At 56.5% G+C, this 20525-nt stretch overlaps 2 protein-coding genes across 4 annotated transcripts; both read left to right on the forward strand.

The window, feature by feature from the left end:
• The first annotated feature begins 1276 nt into the window (after positions 1-1276).
• MATK (megakaryocyte-associated tyrosine kinase) lies at positions 1277-12891 on the forward strand. 3 transcript variants are annotated; one of them, XM_085308518.1, is made up of 13 exons: positions 1277-1657; positions 5438-5501; positions 6100-6213; positions 6437-6552; positions 6990-7209; positions 9309-9402; positions 9500-9565; positions 10214-10313; positions 10889-10973; positions 11260-11333; positions 11458-11653; positions 12194-12280; positions 12490-12891. In XM_085308518.1, exons 2-13 carry the CDS (start codon positions 5493-5495, stop codon positions 12670-12672), a joined length of 1344 nt encoding a protein of 447 aa, XP_085164644.1. In that variant the 5' UTR covers positions 1277-1657; positions 5438-5492; the 3' UTR covers positions 12673-12891. The 3 variants fall into 3 exon arrangements, with proteins under 3 accessions (XP_085164644.1, XP_085164646.1, XP_085164645.1); XM_085308520.1 differs by lacking the exon at positions 12194-12280; XM_085308519.1 differs by lacking the exon at positions 1277-1657 and having other exon boundaries at positions 5432-5501.
• Positions 12892-15247: 2356 nt separating this feature from the next.
• On the forward strand, positions 15248-17643 carry LOC146593880 (complexin-3-like). Its single transcript, XM_085308522.1, has 3 exons — positions 15248-15399; positions 16192-16279; positions 16647-17643. Exons 1-3 carry the CDS (start codon positions 15248-15250, stop codon positions 16860-16862), a joined length of 456 nt encoding a protein of 151 aa, XP_085164648.1. The 3' UTR covers positions 16863-17643.
• The last annotated feature ends 2882 nt before the right edge of the window (positions 17644-20525 follow it).

The raw sequence follows: 20525 nt of genomic DNA on the forward strand, positions 1-20525 counted from the left end.
GACRTGTGCCACCATTTTCTGATTTCCTTTTAAAGGCTTGAAATGTGGGGCACATTTCTCAGGCTGAGAAGTTGTTGCATTTCTGATGAATCCAACTGTATTTTCAAATTGGAGACTGAAGAGCACTGAGTAGGCAAAGGAGAACCCACAGGTTTTGGACTGCTAGTTCCCAAATCTGTGCTGAGAAAGGAGCTGCTGTACAAAATGTGTTGCTGTTCCTAATAAATACTGTTATACATCCTTTCTCCTTCCTGCTCCAACCTGTGCTTCCTTGGATAACTTTCATCCTTTGTTTTGCTGCTTCTTTTAGTCTCAACATGAATGACAGCGCTCAACAGTTTGTTCTGTAGGAAGTTGTGCTTGTGACCACAAGAGCCCTATTCTTCTTGACCTAAGGGAAGGATGCCAGAAGGAAGACTGACAAGCAGCTAGAGCGTCRGCCTGGGAGGTGAGAAAAACTTTTTCCATATTATTACAAGCTTACCCGGGAATTTTGAACTGCTGCAAAATCTTGCTCTTTTGGCTCTTGCTCTTGGATATTTTAAAGGTACCTAGGAACTCTAATTCATCTGTATAAAACTTTGAGTAGGGCTGTGTATTAAAGAAGGGAAGATAACAGTTTCGGGGAATCCTGCTGGGAGATGTAAGGAATTGAAGTGCTCTGGGTTCATTCTTCATAGAAATACACGTTTATTTCAAAACTGCCCTTAAAGCCCCTGATTTGCCAGTATTTTTAAGGATTGAACGCCATTTTTTTAAATCAACTGAACTGTGTTTGCCTGAAATCAAAWTTTCTTCTTTATGATTTTGTTCAGAAAATTAGAAATGTTGAAGTAGGGCAAAACTGGTCTCCACTTTTCTGGCTGGTGTGATGACTTGCAGAGGCAATTATTCCCTCTGGTCTAGTTGCAGATGCTGGAGGATATAGATAAGCTCCTGCCATTTGACAGCGTTGTTCATTTAAGGATTTCTCTGGGCTTTGCAATTACCCATTTCAGCCTGTGATGTGTCTGTGAGTGGTTTCCATCCCATATAGAGTGGTCAAGGCACATGCATGCTCCTGAATCACTCTCCCATAAATCTCACAAAATTTGGTGCCGAGACAGGATTAAACATTGGSATCTGTGGTCCTACTGTGTCCTTTCTTAAGTTTGAGTCTCCCTGGAGAGCAGGTGCCACTCACAGTCACCTGCTACTCAGGTAGGTGCTCTAATTATGGAAATCAAGGCTATACCAGCTGATCTCTCTCTATTTGCATAGTTGATCATTACTTTTCTGAGAGTACTACACAATGCTGTAGGATGTGAGATCTGGCAATGTCTCTGTAGCGAGGGTGTGTTCCTGTGCTATCGAAGGGTAGAAGTCATTTTGGGATAAGCGTTGTCAAATAATGAGTCATCTCTGATTAATGTTTGACTATACAGACGGCAGGCACTAGGACCTCCAGGACACTCCGCATCTGCAGCGCTAACCAGAAGAGAAATCAGGAAATAACGCAGTAGCTTTTTCTCAGAGCATGTCTTTGAAAATAAAGCTTTGCTGCTCCATATGAAAAGGGATTTATTCTCCAGGAATTCAGGGATTTGAGTCCAGACTTAGTTGTGAGGAGCCCTGAGACATCGTTGCCCGCAAGGCCTTGTATGGGCATTTCTGGAAGGTAAGTGTAAAGGTCTGATAGAGTTGTTGAGAGCAGGTGACATGTTGTCATGTCTGCTCTACTGGTAGAGAGATGAATGTAATGTTAGTGTTGTGGTTGGTGGGGTAAACAGCCAGGTGTCACTTGTTATTCAAYAAATGAACTACACAGCATTTGTTTAAGTGACCCCTTAGTGYGATGGGATGTCTGTAAAACAGGAGRATTTCTSCAGCTTGTATTTCAAAGGTGTGTGCGCAGTATATCCAGCTCAAGTTTCAGTGCAAAAGTGCAGGTTGCCAATAGGTGTGCCCCTCRTCTGCCACGGTACGGTTGAGTCATGGTGGTTCTTCAGCTGGAGTCACTCTGTGAACTGGAAATAAGTCTAAAACCTGCAGGRTCAGGGAGGTTCAGAACTGAAACTCAGAGTATTTCTGTACTTCATTGCAAACATACAGGTTTGCTGGTTAAAAAATGTGGAACAGCTTCAGAAAAGGTGGRTAGGGGATGGACAAAGGTAGAGAGCCTCTTCCTAGGCTTTCTGCCCGTGCATCCTACTTGTGGGAAGATGCGTTCTAGTGGTGGGAACTGCACGGACTAAAGATCTCCAAGTATAATTCTTGCTTTATGACAAGGTGCGTAAGTGGCACTAAAAAGAATGTGATCTACCTGCATGTTAGCTGGTGTATGGGCTGATGTACAGAAGGGTCTCCAAGTTCGCCTAGGGACAGATATCTGTTTGGGGGGGGGTATCTGGTGGTGTACCTCCCTTAGGCCTTGCAGTGGCTCAAACCAGGTTCACCAGATGTGCTAGATGGGAAGAGGGGAAGACATGCATGTGAGTGCCTAGCACAGAGCACCTCGGCCACCTGCTCCCACACACATGGAGCCAGAACTGAGCAAAGAGCTATTGCTTTGCACCAGAAATAACTGACATGGAAAAGTAAAAAACGAAGGAAAACCACCAGGGCAGCTATTGACCGTCCTAGATGAAGTGGCACATCTCAGTACCATGGAGGGAACCTGTCCATCCCTCCTGCGTGTTCCTGCAGAGGCCTGGGTTGCACTGCAGCAAGGGATATGGTGCAGATGCCAGTGCCCAGGTGGTCCTTACCTGCATTGGATGTGTTACACATAGCTCACCTGCATCCCAGCAGGTAGGACTTTGCTGTGTCTATGGGGGAATATGCAAGGGGCTGCTGGCTTTGCATCTCTATCCAAAAGCACCTGGCAATGCCACTGATGGGCTGCAGGACAAAAGGATGTCTGTACTAGCTGAAGGTGGCTTCTGGAACAGAAAAAATCTGCTGGCTAGCAACATTAGCCTTGAAACAGCTGCAATTGTCCCTTTTTGTGGATCTTTACTTTGTTCTGGATTCTGGCTGACGGTGGATGGAAGCTGGATGGTAAGTCTTCACATTCTTGCAGTCRCTGATACAGACTGGGTTTTACCACTTGTGATGCAGAGGAATGACCATGACTCACCTTCCAAAAGAGGAATAGAGCAAAGACTGTCATCTCAGCTTCAGGGAGCCGACTGAGCCCCCGCACCTCAGCCAGCCATCTGGGGTGTGCCTCTCACCCCCGCTCAGCTGGATGCCAGAGGCRTCACTGCCTCCTGGAAGTGAGAGCACTCGTTGACCAGTGCAGGGAGGTCTGACCTTGCGGTCAGGGATGGGTGCACCACCCTGACAGCACCCTTGAGAGGAAGGGAAACAGAGCTGAAGGGAGAAARGCCAAGAAAGCAGGGGAAACATCATCGTTGTTGGAAGTTTCCAAGCAACRGTAGATCTTCCCAACTGGATTTTCCAGAGAGTGGTGCAGGTAGCATCAGGTCCCAGACACACATTGGCAGGCTCTTGTATTAGCTGAGCACCAAGATCAGTGCATGAATAAAATCACTTCCCCCTCCTCCCACGTTCCTGTTCATTGGAAGTTTCTCTGGCCATTTGGCAGTCRTGAAAACAGAGAGAAGCACTGAGCTCCTGGGATAGATTCACACTTTCTAGTGCKTCGGTAGGAAGGAGTAAGGTGGGCACGACTCAGCTTCGCCTACATGGAACATGGGTCTCATCAGATGGCTTCTTTTATATAGCCTGAAGCGTGTGAGTCATGTGAATGCACAAGAAATCCTTCCTTTAGAAAAGGAGAGAAAGCATCTGCTTTGCAGCGATGGAAAGAAATGTAAACCAGCAAAACAGAGCTGGAGGAAGGGCTCTGAAACCAGAAGAAAACTTAGGGAACTCCYTACTTCATTTTTAAAAGCCTGGCGATTTTTTGGATGATGCTGTGAACTGGGGAGCTGCTGGGCCAACATACTCCTGTCCTGTTGTGCGTATAGCGGGTTAGGCCGTGCCGCAGCGAACATAGTCCAGCACCCTGGGCTGTCCCATGGCACAGCTGTCTCYTCTGCCAGCGAGGGGCCATGCAGGGTCTCAGGGTTGTGCTGACTGGCTTGATGTATAGGCATCACAGAGAGGGTGGTTTGCGCATGGAGTCCCTTCACCTTCCCAGGGAGATGGCACTGCAGWTGAAGGGCTCTGGGGTGAGAAGAAATGGGTGCTGGCAGCTGAAGCCTCACAGTTTTGAAGTGGAACCTGGGCACATGTATTCCCCAGAGCAGGCAGTGACCCCAGTATTAGGGTCCCCTGGGACATGCTGGATGGGCTTTGAGTGCTTCCAGCCTGTTCTGGGGGGCCGACTGCCGCATGCCCTCCATCTGAGGCAGCCCCATCCCTGCCCCAGAGCATCTTTTTGCTGAGATGGGCAAAGCCCTTTGCCTTGTTGAACCAGGGGCCTACTCTGTGCATCCTCTGGGACCCCATTTCTCTGCCTGGGACTTTTTCTGCATATGAGCAGTGGGCTGGAGACCCCCAAAGGGTCTCTGCCATCTGAGGTGGCAGATGTGCAGTGGGAGTGATCATCCCAGCGTGATGAGTTGATGACAGGGAGTGTGGGGGCCCTGCAGGGTCATCCCACAGCCTGAGGATGTGACAATCCTGCCTTGTCCTAGCTTAACCCATCAACAGCCCTCCTTCAGGCAGCCCTGATACTGGGCTGATGCATCCCAGGTCAGCAGGGCCCCCGCAGCCGGCGCGTCTCCCAGCCCCGGCTCTCGTGACCCTGATGACTGGGAGCTGCTGAAACAGGAGGTGAGAAAGAAGTTCCTGGTAAAACCATGTTCCCCCTGGGCCCCGCAGTCGGTGCCATGGCCTCACATAGCGGCAGCAGCACCGGTGGGTGGTGAAATGGCTCTTACCATTCTTTCCTACCAGACTCTGGGGCTGTGGTGGGTTTTCCTGACACTCTTAGCTAGAGCCAGGAAAGGGCCCAGGGGACCTCTAGAGCCAAGGCAGTGCTCTGAACTCGCCAAAAATGGGTGCAACCCAGAGAGAGAGGAACTCACCCAAGGTATGAGCATGCAGCAGGGGCCAGGACACTTGGATCCTGTTCCCACGTGGGGCAACAGGAGCCTCCTCAGACCCGAACAGGGAAGGTTGGCAGTGTGCTCTGAAGCACTCTGGGCCTTTTTCTTCCTCCCCATAGCATTGGACTGGCCCAGGCAACAGAGAGCCTTGAGAGGTGCCRTGTTGGGCAGTGTCAGCCAGGAAGGAGCTTATAGGAAAGGCAGGAGCAACCTGGGACAAGGCCAGCCACAGGACTGCAGCTCAGCTCCTGTCACTCTGCAGGGAGACACCGGGGGGCACGTACCCCCCTTTAGCGCGTTCGGTGGGATGGTTCTGCTCGAGGAGGTGGCCTGGCTCCCCTGTCTCACTGYAGGCCTGTTCCATTTCTTCTCTTCAGGTGACGGCCACATTGGGAGACGACAAGTTGCTGATGCACTGACAGCACAGCCAGCATGTCTGGGGTGAGCGGAGCTACCTCAGTGCAGAGGATGAGCCCTGAACATGGGTGCCTGTGGGCACAGCCCTGTATGCCCCGCTTGCACTTGGGTGCATGAGCACAGGCTGGCGCWGGCACTTGGGTGCAGCACCAGGACTAGAGAACAAATCCTGTTCAAGCTGGCCTGATGCTCCCCCTGTTCCCTGCTCTGTTCTGCATGGACCATGTGTCCAGACTCATGGCACTTGTAGGACCAGCTCCCYCTGTCCCTGCTGTCCGCAGACTGCACAGGGAACAGACCTACCTCGGATGTCCCAGCATCCGAAGCCTGGACAGTGGTACCATCCCCTTCAGGCTGGCGCAAGGATGCCAGCACTTCCCCTGCCAGCATCAGGGTGACCCATCACCCATAAGCACAGCAGGGCGCAGAAAGGGACAGCCAAGCARTGAACTTGTGCCCTGCACCCTTGCCCCTGCTGTGGCTGATGTGCATCTCACGTCAGTGGAGCAGTCGCCCCACCTAGGGGCTGGAATGGTCCTTGAGGCTGACCCTAATGGCTGTGGAAGGCGAGGGGGGACATGCCAGCTCACTATCCTTGCTCATGCTGCCGCCTTCTTTGCAGAAACACTGGGCCCCAGGGACACAGTGTGTCACCAAACAYGATCACACCAAGCCCAAGGCCCGAGAGCTGGCCTTCCGCAAGGGAGACGTGGTCACCATCATCGAGGCTGTGGAGGTGAACCAACGAGGGCCCAGAGACAAGGTGTCCTGGGAGAGGGGCTGGCAGCAGCCGTGAATGGAGGGAGGTGACCGCAGTGATGCTGGGCCTCAGAGCAAGCTGCCAGAGCTGGGTCCCTCCTTCCCAGCAGRGGCCAGGGGCTGTGTGCAGGTCACTACTTTGCTTCCCTCACGCTGGCCAGCTGTGGCACTGAGACCCATTCCCCTTCTTTCCTTGCCAGGGCAAAGGGTGGTACCACGCTAAGCACAATGATACCGGGGAGGAAGGGCTGCTGGCGGCCAGCTCGCTGCGGGAGCGTGGAGCCATCCGGGCGGACCCAAAGCTCAGYCTCATGCCGTGAGTACAGCCAAGTCCCACTGGGGTCCCATGGATGCTGGGGGCCAGCAGAGCCCCTGTGGACCTGCTCGGCCTGCAGACTTGGGCTCAGCCAGGAAAGCAAGTGGATCCTACACAATTCCCGCCCCCTGCCCCGCATGATGTGTGGAGTGGCAGATGCTAGGCTGGGTGGCTCTGCCCCAGCACTGTGGGGCAGCTAGGGGGCAGACCAGGCTGTGACCATGCCCTGGTGACAGAGGGACTAGCTGTGGCCGGTATCTGGCTCTGAAGGCCCCTGGTTGCAGCTACCCAGCTTGAGTGGGACTTAGGAGGAGGGGATTTTATGGCATTGGGTCTGCATAGCCACGGAGAGGGTTGGCCGGAGCTCTACTCTCCTTGTCTCGAGCTGGAGCTGTGGGGAAAGCACATCAGCAGGCTCCATGTTCTTGTCTTCCCAGCTGGTTCCATGGGAAGATCTCAGGGGTGCAGGCAGTGCAGGAGCTTCAGCCTCCTGAGGACGGGCTGTTCCTGGTGCGTGAATCCATCCGGCACCCTGGTGACTACGTGCTGTGCGTGAGCTTTGGCAAGGAGGTCATCCACTACCGTGTGATATACGAGGAAAACACGCTGAGCATTGACAGCGAGCAGCGCTTCTGCAACCTCATCGACATGATTGAGGTTRGAGCCCCTTCCTTGGGATGAGAAACCCACCAGAACTGAGTGCCCTAGGCTGGCCAGGACCARGAACAAGGGTGGTCAGTGTAGATCAGCCCAGCACACAGTGATGAGACATCCTGTGCAGAGGACCAAGGATGGTTCATAYCCACCAGTGTCTAGACCACTCCGATTCCCCTGCCTTGTACCAACACTGTCATCTGTGTGAGGGCACAAAGAGCCAGTCTGGCTGCAAACAGGGCCCCAGGCTTTGCAGGATCTCTTCCCCAAATGGGAGCCTTCTATGTGCTGGTATTAGTCTCTCCTGACTCTTCATTACATCCTGTTTGAACTGTGTGGGGTTGCACAGAGCAGTGGTAGGTCCCTGCCCTTTATTTCCTGGTTATTTCCATCAAGGCCAGGACTGTTGGAGTTTTTGATTGCTCCTGAACACTGAGCTAAGCTGCTCACAGAGCAGTTATCAAACCCTGTGAACTTGGSGTTATTTTGCCTTCTGTGCCTCATAGCACTGTCACCTCATCTCCATTGTCCTCAGGAGCCTTCTGCAACTGTTCATGGTTTACATTTGATTTTGTTATCCTGCATAATTCCCTATCCCTGGTAAAGGCTGCTGGTTCTCCATTTCCAARTTGGTTTTGGGTGGGTTGAACAGATCTGTAATGCCCCAGGAATGGCCTCAGCTAAGAACTGGCCATTCATCCCTACCCTGGGCACCTTTTCCTGTGCGGACTATAGTTGCTRGCCTGCATTCCCCATGTCTTACCTGTGAAGCATCTGTACCCAYAGCAGCCCTGATGCCCTGTCTGGGGCCACGTTTCCCCACATTCCTGCTAATTTGATGCTTCGTGCAGCCACTGGGCTTGTGGCATTTTGATAAGTTAAGATTGCTATTGCCTCTTCCCCTCCTTTCCTACCATGGATGGTGTGTGATAGGTGCAGCATGAAGCACCAGATCCTACCCTGAGATTCAATACTCTTTGTTTTAGCAATTTGTTTTGAAAGGTCTCCTACTGATGCTTGAGAAAGGCTCTTTAGCATATCCCCTRTGAATGGAGGGGACCTGCCTCGCTGCCCATAGCAAACACCATGGCTTTCGTTGAGGCATTTTGCAGTGGTTTCACTGCCTTTGGGAACCCTGTCACCTCCGGCTTGCCAACTCTGCAAGGCTCATGGACTTCCCGGTGCTGGCTGATTTATTATTAGCTCTCATGCTCTTAGCAACCTGTTCCTCAAAATCTCTTTTTGTCCTGTCTTATTACTGTTCTGTATTTCATCTCTGTGGATTTGTAGTCTCATATACTTTCTTCATTTGGATGTAACTTCTGCTTTTGGATGTGTCCTTTCCCCTTATAGCTCCCCTGGCCCTCTTTAACCATTATAGCTGTCTTGCCCCACCAGGCAGTGTTTCTGTGCTGCTTCTCAGCTTCTGGAAACTACCTCTTTGCAAATGCCTTATCCTCAGCTCTACTCTTTGAACTTCTTTCTGTCAAGTCCCTTTGTTGCAGGCCATTTTCATTTTGGAGCTGGGCTCTAGCACATAGAGCTTGCATGGGTTTCAATGTGCTGCRGGGATGGGGGAGCTATGTGCACTGGGATAACAGCTACCGCCCAGCTCTTCRGTAGCATCCCTTATGGCTTTCAGTTCGTTACGGCGTTTCCCTTACCACACCCGTAGCAAAACCAGGCCCAGGAAGCTGGACCAAGCCACAAGCCGTGAATAACAGTTTGTTTCTAAAACTGCAGCAGAGCAGAAGGAAGCAGTGTCTGCTCCGCACATCCTGTGGAGCGTTCAGCCCTTGGTGCCACCAGGGGCAACAGGACAACTTCCRGCTAATTAGCATTAGCTTCGGCTAATGCTCAGGGAGCTGCACGCAGGGCGGGGAGCAGTGATTTCCCACAGGAGCTGGAAGCAGGCAATGGGTGGGGGAAGCATCTTCTTACACCATCTTAGGAGGACTGTCTCCAGGACAGCTCTGAGCCCCAAAGTAGCTAGGGCYCTGGGGGATGGAGTGGAGCCTGGTCCCTCAGCGGAGCCGTATGCTCTGGGGCAGGATATTCCTACCTTATCACAGCATCATCTCTGTGTGTTCATCCTTCTGCAGCACTACATGAAGGAACAGGGAGCTATCTGTACCAAGCTGGTGAAACCCAAACCGAAAATCGGCATGAAGTCAGCTGAGGAGGAGCTGGCTAAAGGTAGGGGATGGTGGGAGAAGGGCCAGGTCTGTGTTTGGGGGACACACAGTCCAAACTCTGTGTGGCCCTGCTAATCTGCTCTTGTTCCTGTCCTCAGCTGGCTGGTTGCTGAACCTACAGCACCTCACACTGGGAGACCGCATTGGGCAAGGCGAGTTTGGAGGTAGGTAAAGAGGTGGAGCTGGATGTTTATAGAGACACCTGGAAATGGCCTGATTGTGGCCAAGGAGCATGAGTCAGGGCTGGTCCAGTCCCAGCAGCACCTAGAATGGGAGGGGAGGGACAGTAACAACACAGGGCAGTCAGGCCACTCCCTCCATCCCTATGTCCCCTCCCCTTGGGCAACCCCAGAGATGTCCCCAGAGCATCCCCCATGTCCTCACTTACCACAGGCCATGGATGCTGCCATGAACCCTTGCCATCTAGCTTGTGCCAAGAGACCAAACTAAGGGTGACAGCAAGAGATGGCATGCAGGAAATCCTTTCCACTGCCCCCACACGGCTCCCATCCTCATCCTGGAGGACACATTCCCACTTGGCCCCATGGGCAGGACACACTACCCCAGCATGTTTAATGCCACAAGGATGCATGTCTCACCCTAACCCACCAGTGGCCCCACTTAYACAGACTTGAGTATCCCAAGAAGCATCCGCTGCTGCTGTTCCTGGGCCCTCTCTCTCTCTGCTTGTCCTGACCAGTCTGTGGCTCAGGGGGCTCAGCTGGAATGGGAGCAGCCAGCTTGGCCCATGGGCTCACCCCATCCAGCAAGCACAGCACTGTGCCTGATCTGCCCCCGTACTCCCTTCCCAGATGTCCTGCAGGGTGAATACATGGGGCAGAAGGTGGCCGTGAAGAACATCAAGTGTGATGTGACTGCCCAAGCCTTCCTTGCTGAAACTGCTGCCATGACGTGAGTGCCCCATGTGGCCGGTGGGGAGGGGTGGCAAGAGGGTATGTACAACTTGTCCCTGTCCTGGACCCCAGGGATGAGCAGAGGGTCTAGAGAGGCTGCACTTTGAAGGTCCCAGAGGACAAGTTTCCAACTCTAAGAGACCTTACAGTATCCAGTCTGCCTGCTTCCAATCCAGGCAGCAGCATTTGCCCCACCAGCACTGAGCTGGATTGCTGTTTAAATCACTGTGTACCACTGAAACAGACAGTCCCACTGTGGGCCTGTGCTCAGCTCCGGTGCCCAAACCAGGACATGGCCATGGGCTTGTGCTCAGGGTATCTACAGCACCAGATGAAGGGCAGAAGCTGGGGCCAGGTTACCTTTGAGCCACAAGTCCCATGCAGCAAAGTCCCACATCAAGACCAGACTGCAAAGATGTGAGYGCTCCAGCGTCCCCTCATCACCCCCATTATGCCAAGGGCTTGCCCCAAGCACACATACACACCTAATCCCTACAGAAGCCACTGTACTATCTGGCACCAGTTCAGCTCCATCCTCCAGGCACCCCCTTGACATTGGTCTTCCCATTTCAGAAAGGTCCGACACAAGAACCTGGTGCGTTTGCTTGGTGTGATCCTGCACAATGGCCTTTACATCGTCATGGAGTTCATGAGCAAGGTGAGAGCGCCTGGCCCCAGAGCAGGCTAGGCCAGCACCTCTTCTCTGCCACAGCCAGGCCTTGGCTGATGGGATGTTTTGTGGCTCAGATTTGAGGACAAAATCCCTGGTTTGGGTCTTAGTTGAAACTTGCCTGGGGCTAGCTCCGGCCTGACTCTCAGGAAACAGTGCCTGTCGTGAAATCTCTTCCTTATGGAAAGACTGGGACAGTGAAGGCCCGGTGGCAGGTAAAGTCTCTAGACAGCCCCATCCCTTTTGCCCTCACGTGTTTCTCCTTCTCTGTCAGGGGAACCTGGTGAACTTCCTACGCACACGGGGCCGGGCGGTCATCCAGACCAGGCAGCTCCTCCAGTTTGCTCTGTGAGTCAGGTTTCCTCTCCCTGCACCAGAGCAGCAGTGGGGATTGGCGCTCTCTGTGCCACCCCACTGGGCAGCCCTGAGAGAGGACACATGATAAGGCTGCATTTTGCCTTGGCTGCTGCAGGGACATTGCCCAGGGCATGGACTACCTGGAGTCCAAGAAGCTGGTGCACAGAGATCTCGCTGCCCGTAACATCCTCATCTCTGAAGAGAATGTGGCCAAAGTGAGTGACTTCGGTTTGGCAAGAGTCAATCCAAAGGGCACAGATACCACCTTGCTGCCTGTGAAGTGGTCAGCTCCRGAGGCCCTTAAACACAACGTGAGTGATGGAGGAAAGGGCTGGGTGCCTGGGGGTACTCTCATAAAGCAGCTTGTCCCCTTGGGGCCCCCCTGCCCGTAGCCACCAACTTCAACCCTGTCACCGTCCACACCACACACTTAGGGGTTGCTGCCCCATGATGGTGTCTTTTGCAGCCAGCCCTACATCTCCTAGGGTCTGGGCTGTCTTCCCACACARTGCATGCTTCTCTTGCACAGTAGAGAATTGTGGCAGCTCCTGTGGGATGCTGCAGGATGTTGCAACTAAGGTGATGCTAAGCACAGTGCATCAGACACAAGGCACTACTAGTGACAAAGGGCTGTCACAGGTAGAAAGGGTGTCCTACTGGCTGCAGGCTGAGGTCAGATGCTTGGGAGGAAACAAGAAGAGTCCTAGGTCACTGCAGCCCGGGAGGCAAAGGGGAGAGGTTTGCATGGGAAAGTCAGTATTTCTCCCATCTTTTGCTTGGGGGAGGRATGGCAGGTCCAACTTAGCCTGCTTTTGGGTGGCTTCAGACTCCCTTCCCTCATGTCGYTGCAGAAATTCTCCTCTAAGTCAGATGTCTGGAGCTACGGGATCCTCCTGTGGGAGGTGTTCTCCTACGGCCGGGCGCCATATCCCAAGATGGTGAGTGTGATGAGGCACTGGGCTGGCCCAGTTCTCACAGTATTGGGAGATGAGTGATGTGGGTGATATCACAGTGGCTTGGCTGCAGGACAGGCAGGAGGGGTGGGCCAGGATGGGGAGATCCCAGCTCCCTCAACAGCCAGTGAGAGCCTCGGGCAGGGCAGGAAAGGGGAGCAAAGATGTCCCACCTCACTTTTCCTTCCTCCCAGAGCCTGAAGGAGGTGACGGAGATGCTGGAGCAGGGGTACCGCATGGAGGCCCCTGAGGACTGCCCACCTACTGTCTATGCACTGATGAAAAGCTGTTGGGAGCTGGAGCCAGGGAAGCGACCRTCCTTCAAGAAACTCACGGAGAAGCTGCAGAAGGAGCTGAARCATTTAGGGGATGTTTAACCCACTCTCCCCCTTCCAGAGTGCCCAGGGCTCATGGCCAGTAACCCTCTGGACACACCAGGGTTGGAARCAGCACAGCAAGGGGAGCACGTCACATCTGGGCAGCGTGGAGGCCCAGGACACCCATCTCCCAATAAAGATGGGACAGATGTTTCAGCAAGGCTTTTCCTCCTCTGGGTTGCCTGAAGAGGAGACAACAGCCTTGTTCCATCTTGATATGGAGTCCTTCTTCCTTGACAAGCCTGTGGGACCAGTACACATGGCCTAGTGCCCATAGTTTGGGCCACCTAGAATGGTGTTTGTTGGCTAAAGGCTGTCCTGATGGCTCCTAGCCCTGTGGTCAGGTGGGAAAGGAACCCAGACAGCCTGTGCCCTGCCTTGGGAAGGCTGGTGGAAGTGGAGTGAAGGACCTGCCTCGTGTGAAGCAGGGATGCACGCATCCAGTAGCCCCCAAAACCTGTCTGTTTACCAGATAATTAGGCTGAGCAGGCTGGTGCCGATGACCAGGGTCGTTCTGCCCCTATTTGCCTCTGTCACCCCCCAGCACAGTGTGACTGTCCTGGTTGTGCATGACCCCCTCTGCGATATGCCAGCCACGTATACACTGCACCCACCAGAGCCATGGCACGTGAGCCACCTTGCAGAACCATGGACCRATGTCACCTGGCTGCTTTTGCTGGCTGCAGATCACCTATCTGCACTCAGCCAGGGCATCTTGACCTGCTGTGGCTTCTTGCAGGGAGATGCAACAGGGCTGGGTGCCACTGGGAGTCCCTGCTCTGCCCTGCCCTGCCCTGCTCTACAAGAGGCTATGGGGCATGTGCTGCCATGGAGCAGCTTTCCTTCAGCATTCGCCCCATTGTTTGGCCCTAAACTAAGAGCCCTCATCCCCCATGGCCCTGCCATGCTTTCCATGGACCCCTTGGCAGCTGCAGCTTGGGTGCAAGCTGTGMTCAGAGCTGGGGTATTAATGGCTGGGGTCTTGGAGGACACTTCAAAGCTGTGGGTGTCCCTAGATCCCTAGTGCCCTCAGGAGTTTTCCCTACCTAGAGCTGGGCTGGGGCCCAGCCTGGGCAGGAGAAGACAGACCCAGCTGTGTCTTTCCCTGACAGAGCTGGGTGCACATGCGTGAGGGTGTGTTGGGGGGACTGTCACCATTTTGGAGTTGCACCTTCCTGGCAATGGGGACAGGATATATCAGCCCTCTTGAAGATTAAAACCTGCTCCCAGGACAGCCTAATGCCCAAGGTGGCCAGTGGCCATCACCCAGGCCCACCCAACAGAGTCACCAAGCACAGCCAGATAAACCACCCGGATTTGGGTTTTTTGATTAAACCAAAGAAATTAGTTCAACAGCATCTTTAAGCCTCTGGGCTCAAATTAGGCCTATCCCTTGCCGTTGAGCCGTCCAGCTTGGGGTCAAGCACAGTGCTCAGCTTCCAGCAAAGGCAAGAGGGAAGGTTTGCTGGGGACCCTGGAGATTTGGCCCTCGAATCCTCTCCCAGCACAGCCTGGCCACTCTCAGCTCAGGGCCGCGGCTCTGTGTGCGGCTGGGGATTATTCTTTTAATCAGACTCTGTATGGGAAATTGCTTGCGTATAGATTACAGGAGCAAGGCACATCCTCCTGGCCGCGGGAAGGCCCTGGCCAKGGACTGACTCGCAAGCAATCTCCACGTCTCGGTGGAACACGGATTAACAGGGGCACGGGGGTACGTGTTCCTCTGTGTGTGTGTCAGCCCAGTGTCTTGTCTCCCTTCCAGTCTTTCAACCCTTGATTGAGTTTTTCCAGCTAATCCTCTTGCATCCCCTACACTGGATTCTCACACCTCCAACCCTGCCAAGCAAACAGGGGTGGCTTTTGAGCACCCATGGGCCCACAGCACAGGGCTCCCACAGCTGGATCCAGCCCTGTGGGCACTGTGTTCTGCCAGGGACCTGTGCAAGGGGGCTACAGGGAGGCCAGAGGAGCATCACTAGCAGCTCCATTGCTAATGGGCCTCTCTGATGGYAGGAGGGGCATTTTGGCCTGGCTTCTACCCACTCTCGGCACTTCTCAGTTGGACCCTGGGAGCACCTGGGCTCTGTTGACTCCTTCCAAGTCCACATTGCCCAGCTCTGTCATCTTGAGGCCCCATCTGGGCTCATCTTGCTGAGTCCAAGGACTTATGTTGCCCTCTCCTAGGGCTTCCTTTGCACCCGCTGGCTCCACCTGGAACCCCCTGGGGTGTCCCATGACCCTGTGGTCCCCCCATGCCACCATCCCTGCCCTAAGGCAGTGGGTGCTGCAGGGAGCTGCAAGCATGCAAGTCACCTCAAGGCTGTCCKGGGTTTCTGGGCCCACCTGAAATCTGTCCCCTAAGGCTGGCAGCACCTTYGGGTGCAGAGAGCAGTGCAAGAAGGTCTTGCCACACAGGTGTCTGTGGCTTCCCCTCCTAATGCCTTAATCCGTCCCTGATCCGCAGGAGCCCCTGGGGCAGCCGATCCCGCTGACCTTGCAGTCAGCAGCCCCTGGGCAGGGACCTGGTGGCGCTGGGCACTGCAGGGACCTTGGGGTGCCACGTAGCCACCCACCCATGGCCACCTTTTTCACCACAGCCTTGAAGAGCTTCAGAGGGACTGAGGAAGAGCCCAAGGAGCCCCCCAAGGATGGGAAGGCAGCTACTCTACCCAACGGCATGGCCCGTGAGGAGTTTGAGGAGTACCAACGGCAGCTACTGGAGGAGAAGTAAGGCTTTGCTGGGGGCACCAGTCTCTTTGGGGTAGCAATGTCAGTGCCAGTAGTGTCAGTGAAGTCCCCCATGCACTAGGAAGGACCAGGCCTGGGGTTCCCCTGTCTCTCTGCCTGCTTCCCAAGGTCCTGGGCGGGGGGGGGGGAGCGTGGCAGCCTGTCCCAGAGGCGGGAAGGGGAGAGGGCGGAGGCAGTGGGAACGAGGGGCAGGAGCAGCATGGGCGCAGGGCAGGGGGGGTCGCTGTGCCTCTCAGAGGCTCTTTCTCAGGGTTCAGCGTTGCCCTATGGCCATGGGTTTTGGCACAGGGTAGGGCCAGCAATTTGGCTCCGCTGGAGGGGGCAGGGGGCACCCTGGGTGTCACCGCCCTGGAGCAGCAGGTGCCCACCACTGCTGTCACCCCGGCATTCAYGGCTCCAAGGGACCGCACAGGCCATCATGGGCTTGCGCTGAGGTCCTACTTCCCCATGTCCTCATGATTTGGGGACCTGCTAGCCCAGTGTCAGGGAGGTGAGAGGCCACGGGGGAAGGAGCAAGTCCCTCTAGAGAGGAGCTTCCTTGAGCATCTCCACCAGGCACTGGGGCTGGAGGGGCACTGTGGGTGCCCTGCCCTGAAAGCCCCCAGTTGCAACCCTCACACRGTGCCTTTGCACCCTTCTGGCCTCACCTCCAGACCACAGCTACCACGGCCACATGGCGGGCAGGGGATGGGGAGCTGGGACCAGGCAGACACAAGGCATCACTGGGACTCGGCCACAGCTGCCGTGACAGCGTTGTGCTTTCCGCTGCAGGATAGAGCGGGACAAGGCCTTTGCTCACAAGAAAGCAGAGCGGGCCACCGTGCGGATGCACCTGCGTGACAAGTACCRCCTGGCCCAGGTAAGGCTGGACCCCAGCCATCCTCAGCGGGATGCTGCCCCTGCCTCGAGGCACTGCCATCCCGGGAGGTCCCAGACCCTCAGCCCTGTAGGACAACCCTGGGCCGGACGGCTGCCGGGTCTCCCCATGGCGCCCCGGGATGGGAGGTGATTCCTGAAGAGGGCAGCAAACAGCTGCTGTCTCCATCCCTCCTGTCTGCCCGTACGCAGTGTGAAGCTGGCACCGGACAGCTCTGGCATCCTTACAAGCATCCCACATCTCCAGGAGCCCCAGAGCCAGGGAGCATCCAGAGCAACCATGAGGGCTGCCCCAGGGCTAGGAGGCACCAGGGTTTGGCTGCAGCCCTGACACCGTCTCCTCTTTGCAGGATGAGCGGGACGATGCCCAGTTGCATGTGGCAGGCGGCTCTGTGGAGCTGCCGGAGGAGCTGGCCACCATGGTGCGAAGTGAGGAGGAGGAGGAGGAGGAGGAAGATGGGGTGCTCTCCTTTCTGACGAAGCTGCGTGAGGTGGATTTCCAGGCGCTGAGAGGCCGGGCACAGGACACCGTGGAGGAGGTGAAGGAGAAATGCTCCATGATGTAGCACCAGGCTGCCTGCTCTAGACTGGACGCCCCTCCCACCCATGGGTGCTGGTGATCTGATGGCCAGTGGATGAGACCTGCTTCATCAGGGCTCAGCCCCAGCTCCACAAATCCCCTGAGGCTCCTAAATTCCCCTAAATTCCTTACTGAACCCTTAGGGAACTGATAGGACATAGATACTAGAGATGCCTGGGGTTTTGTCACATGYTAGCGGTGGGCACAGGGTACCACTGGCTCTCCCCACACCCAGCAGGACACTGATGGTCCTCCAGCCTGCAAGCTGCTCCCCAGCCCTCTACTCTGCCAGGGATGCTGGCCCCAGCCCTGACATCCCATCTGTGGGTRATGGGGTGAGCGGCAGCAAGTGGGTGTGTGTCCCGTGTGGGTGTCCTTGGCCAAGTGCCCAGGMGGACAGAGGTGACTGGGTCTAGGCTTGGTGCGTTGACCCCAAGAACAGCCATCCGCCATGCCGATCTCCAGGCGTGGGTCCTGCAGCCCTCATCCTGCCCCTAGCCACCGCTTTTTCTTCTTCAGAAACATTCCCAGACATCACTGGTTTTGCCTGCTAAGATGACACGGTGTCCTGGGCGGGTGCCAGGACATCTGGGTCCCGTGCAGCCAGGTGCTGCTGGGCACCTCCCTTCCCGCGATGTGCCCAGCTCTGCTCTCGCGTGAGCTCCCTGGGACGGGGCTGTCCCAGCGTCTGTCCACCCAGGGCAGACAGCAGGCCCTGCTGCTCCCGCCAGCCCCCTTCATTGCTAGGAAGCKCCTTTGGAGCCTCTCTCGCCGTTCGGCTCAATAAAGGTGGCGTTTGCCAGGACCTGGGTGTTGTYTCTGCAGTAGCTATTGCCCCGCCTGGGGCATCCCTCGGGATCCGCGCTGGAACGGCTCGCGGCAACGGGCGGCAATCCTGCTCCAGCATGGGGGTCCCTCGCTGCTCAGCACCTCAAAGCCAGGCAGCAAGGGGATCCCTTCGAAGGATGGCTAGATTATCCCGCGCATCCTGGGGTTATCTACTAGGCGAGAGCTCCCCTTTTATGAGCATTTAGCAGGTAACACGAGCTTAAATGCTGCCTCGCAGACACCCGGCCCCGGAAGGCTGCAGGCTGCTGAGATCACTAATACCTGCTTATTTTAGTGAGGTCTAATCTGCCTGAATCGCYTGTCCCCGAGGACTAAGCTAGCTGAACCCTTGTAAAATGTACCACCAGGACTGGCCCCAAACGGCACCTCCCAGCCGGGGCCGGGGCCCGGGGGAGTCACGCTGTGTTTGCATGAAAGAAAAGACGCTTCGAGCTGCCCCAGCCCAGGGGCCTCCGTCCTCCCCACGCCAGGGCCATCTGCTCCGGAAAGGCCTGCCGGGACGTCGCTCCCTTCAGGATTTCCACAGCTCCCGCGGCGCCTGGGACCGACGACAGGGGCAGGAGGTGGTGCCCGAAGGCAGCGAGCCGCCGGATGCAGCAGACCCCAGGCCTGGGCAGGACGTTTCTTGCTGGCTTCTGGTAGCCACCAGTGTGAGCACGACTGTCTCGTAGCCGGCGCGGAGGATATCRGAGCTGGCAGGGGACAGAGCRGTGTCAGGCAGGAACCAGTTCTGTCCCCAGCCAAGACACTTGCTCATGGCAAGTCCCCGCTCCACGTCCGTAATCTCTTCCTACCTGGCACCTGGGTTTGCAATGCCGGGTGAAGTATTCTTAGCCCACAAAGCCCAGGAGGAGAAGGGCAGAAAGGGCCCGAGGTCCAGGCAGCCCTGGATCCCCTTGTGGATCCCAACGGAGAGATYTCTGGAGCTGCAGTCAGGAAATTGGGGGAGGGTGGAGGTCCTCTCTAGGGTGAGGCAGGAATGGTGCAGCCGAGCTCATCACTGCCACGAGAGCTACAAGCCTCAGATTTCCTGCCAGGAGCAACTCAGCACCTGCCTGAGTGCTCCAGCTCCAGCTCCAGCTCCAGCAAGGAGGTTCCCAAGTGCACGGGGTACTCAGCCCCATGGGGAAAGGGGCAGGAGGCACCAGGGGGCAGCACGGTCCCCGAGGCTGCACGAGGCGCTGGGGTGAGCCCACGGCAGCRCCCGGGCTCGCTGGGAGGACCCCGCGCAGGCGCCGCTGCTCCCMAGCGGGTGCCGGAACGGAGATTCCCCCGGCCGGTCCGAGGGGCCGGTGACCACGGAGGCATCGCATGTCGCACGGCTGGAGCACGGCGGGGCCTCGACCCCCGGGAGCCTCCTCGTTCCCACCACCCCTGCCATCCCTCCCATCCCTGCATCCTTCCCATCCCTGCATCCTTCCCATCCCTGCCATTCCTCCCATCCCTGCATCCCTGCCAACCCTCCCATCCCTCCCATCCCTGCATCCTTCCCACCCCTGCCATTCCTCCCATCCCTGCTGTCCCTGCCGCTCCTGCCATCCTTGCTTCCCTCCGTCCAGCCTTTCCACCCATCTTGCAAAATCTCCCGTCTCGGGACACAAATCAAGCTCCGTCGAACGCAACGGGGCCGCATAGCTGCCAGTTCCCGAGCCGGGGCCTGGGTGGGACCCGCTGGAGCCCCCTTTCCACGCCACGTCTCTGCCACCCTGCGGGGGCCGGGCCAGGACAGGGTGGGTGCTCAGCAGCGTCGGCACCGCTTGGGGCCCCACGCACTAGGGTGGCCACGAAGGGCTGCCGCCCCCTCGGTCCCCCCCGGCCCCCCGGTCCCCCGGCCCCAGCGCAGCGGTGTTCCCGGCGCTCGCGTCCTCGTGGCCCAGGTGAGCGATGCTGGGAGCCCGGGGCGCTGCCACCCGAAACGAGCATTTTGCAGGGGAGCCGGGGGGCTCGCAGGGCCCGGCCCCACCGGGACGCCCCTCGCTGCCCCCCGACTCCCACCCTGGTGCAGGCTCCTCCATCCCTGCGCAGGCTCCAGGGCCACAGCGCCAGCTCCCAGTGCTCCCAGTGGGGCGGCACGGGGGCTCCCAGCACAGGCTGGGCCTGGGCCGGCGGCACCGACGGCAGTGGCAGTGGGGGGGGGATTCGGGTCAGGACCCTCCACCAGGTCTCCCTGGCTAATCGTCCTGTGTCCCCCCCTCCCTGCGCTGCCACCTGCCTCCCGCTCGACACCTTTTTGGGTCACTGCTGCCTCCTCCCCGCCTGCCCAAGGCCTCTTAATGAACTAAAAAAGTGATAAATCCCGGCCGAGCTGGTCACGTGAGGCCGGCGGCCCCCGGCCGCCCCCGGCCCCGACCCCCGCCTCCGGCCCCACCGCCCCGGTAAGCTGACGCAGCGTCTCTAAGCGTTAGCAGCTTTGCCTCCTAATAGGATTAGGGAGGTTTAAAACTGTCATTTGAGTGAACTAAACCCCCTGATACTCTGCATTGCACCTTCTTAACCAATTTGCCTTCAATTAGGGTAATTGGGAAACTAGCAAAGAAGTATAGCATTAATATTTTAAAGTGATGAAGCGATTACAGGCCTCGGACGAGGAAGCAAATCAATTTGCTATCTGCTCCTAAAAGGCAATTATAATCATTTGTCAAATAAGCCTGCTGGCCTCCCCTCCTCCCGAGCGAGCCAACACCTTAAGGCGGTTAGCGGGGCCGGCGGCGCGCGCGCRGCCCCGGTGCGTAAATCCAAATCCCGGCCGGGCCGGGCAGGGCAGCTGGGCAGGGCTCTGCCCCCCGGCTCCGAAAAGCAG

Source organism: Rhea americana, unplaced genomic scaffold (genome assembly GCF_003343005.1).
Source record: "Rhea americana isolate MKP2758 unplaced genomic scaffold, rheAme1 scaffold_278, whole genome shotgun sequence".
In the NCBI taxonomy this organism is placed as follows: domain Eukaryota; kingdom Metazoa; phylum Chordata; class Aves; order Rheiformes; family Rheidae; genus Rhea; species Rhea americana.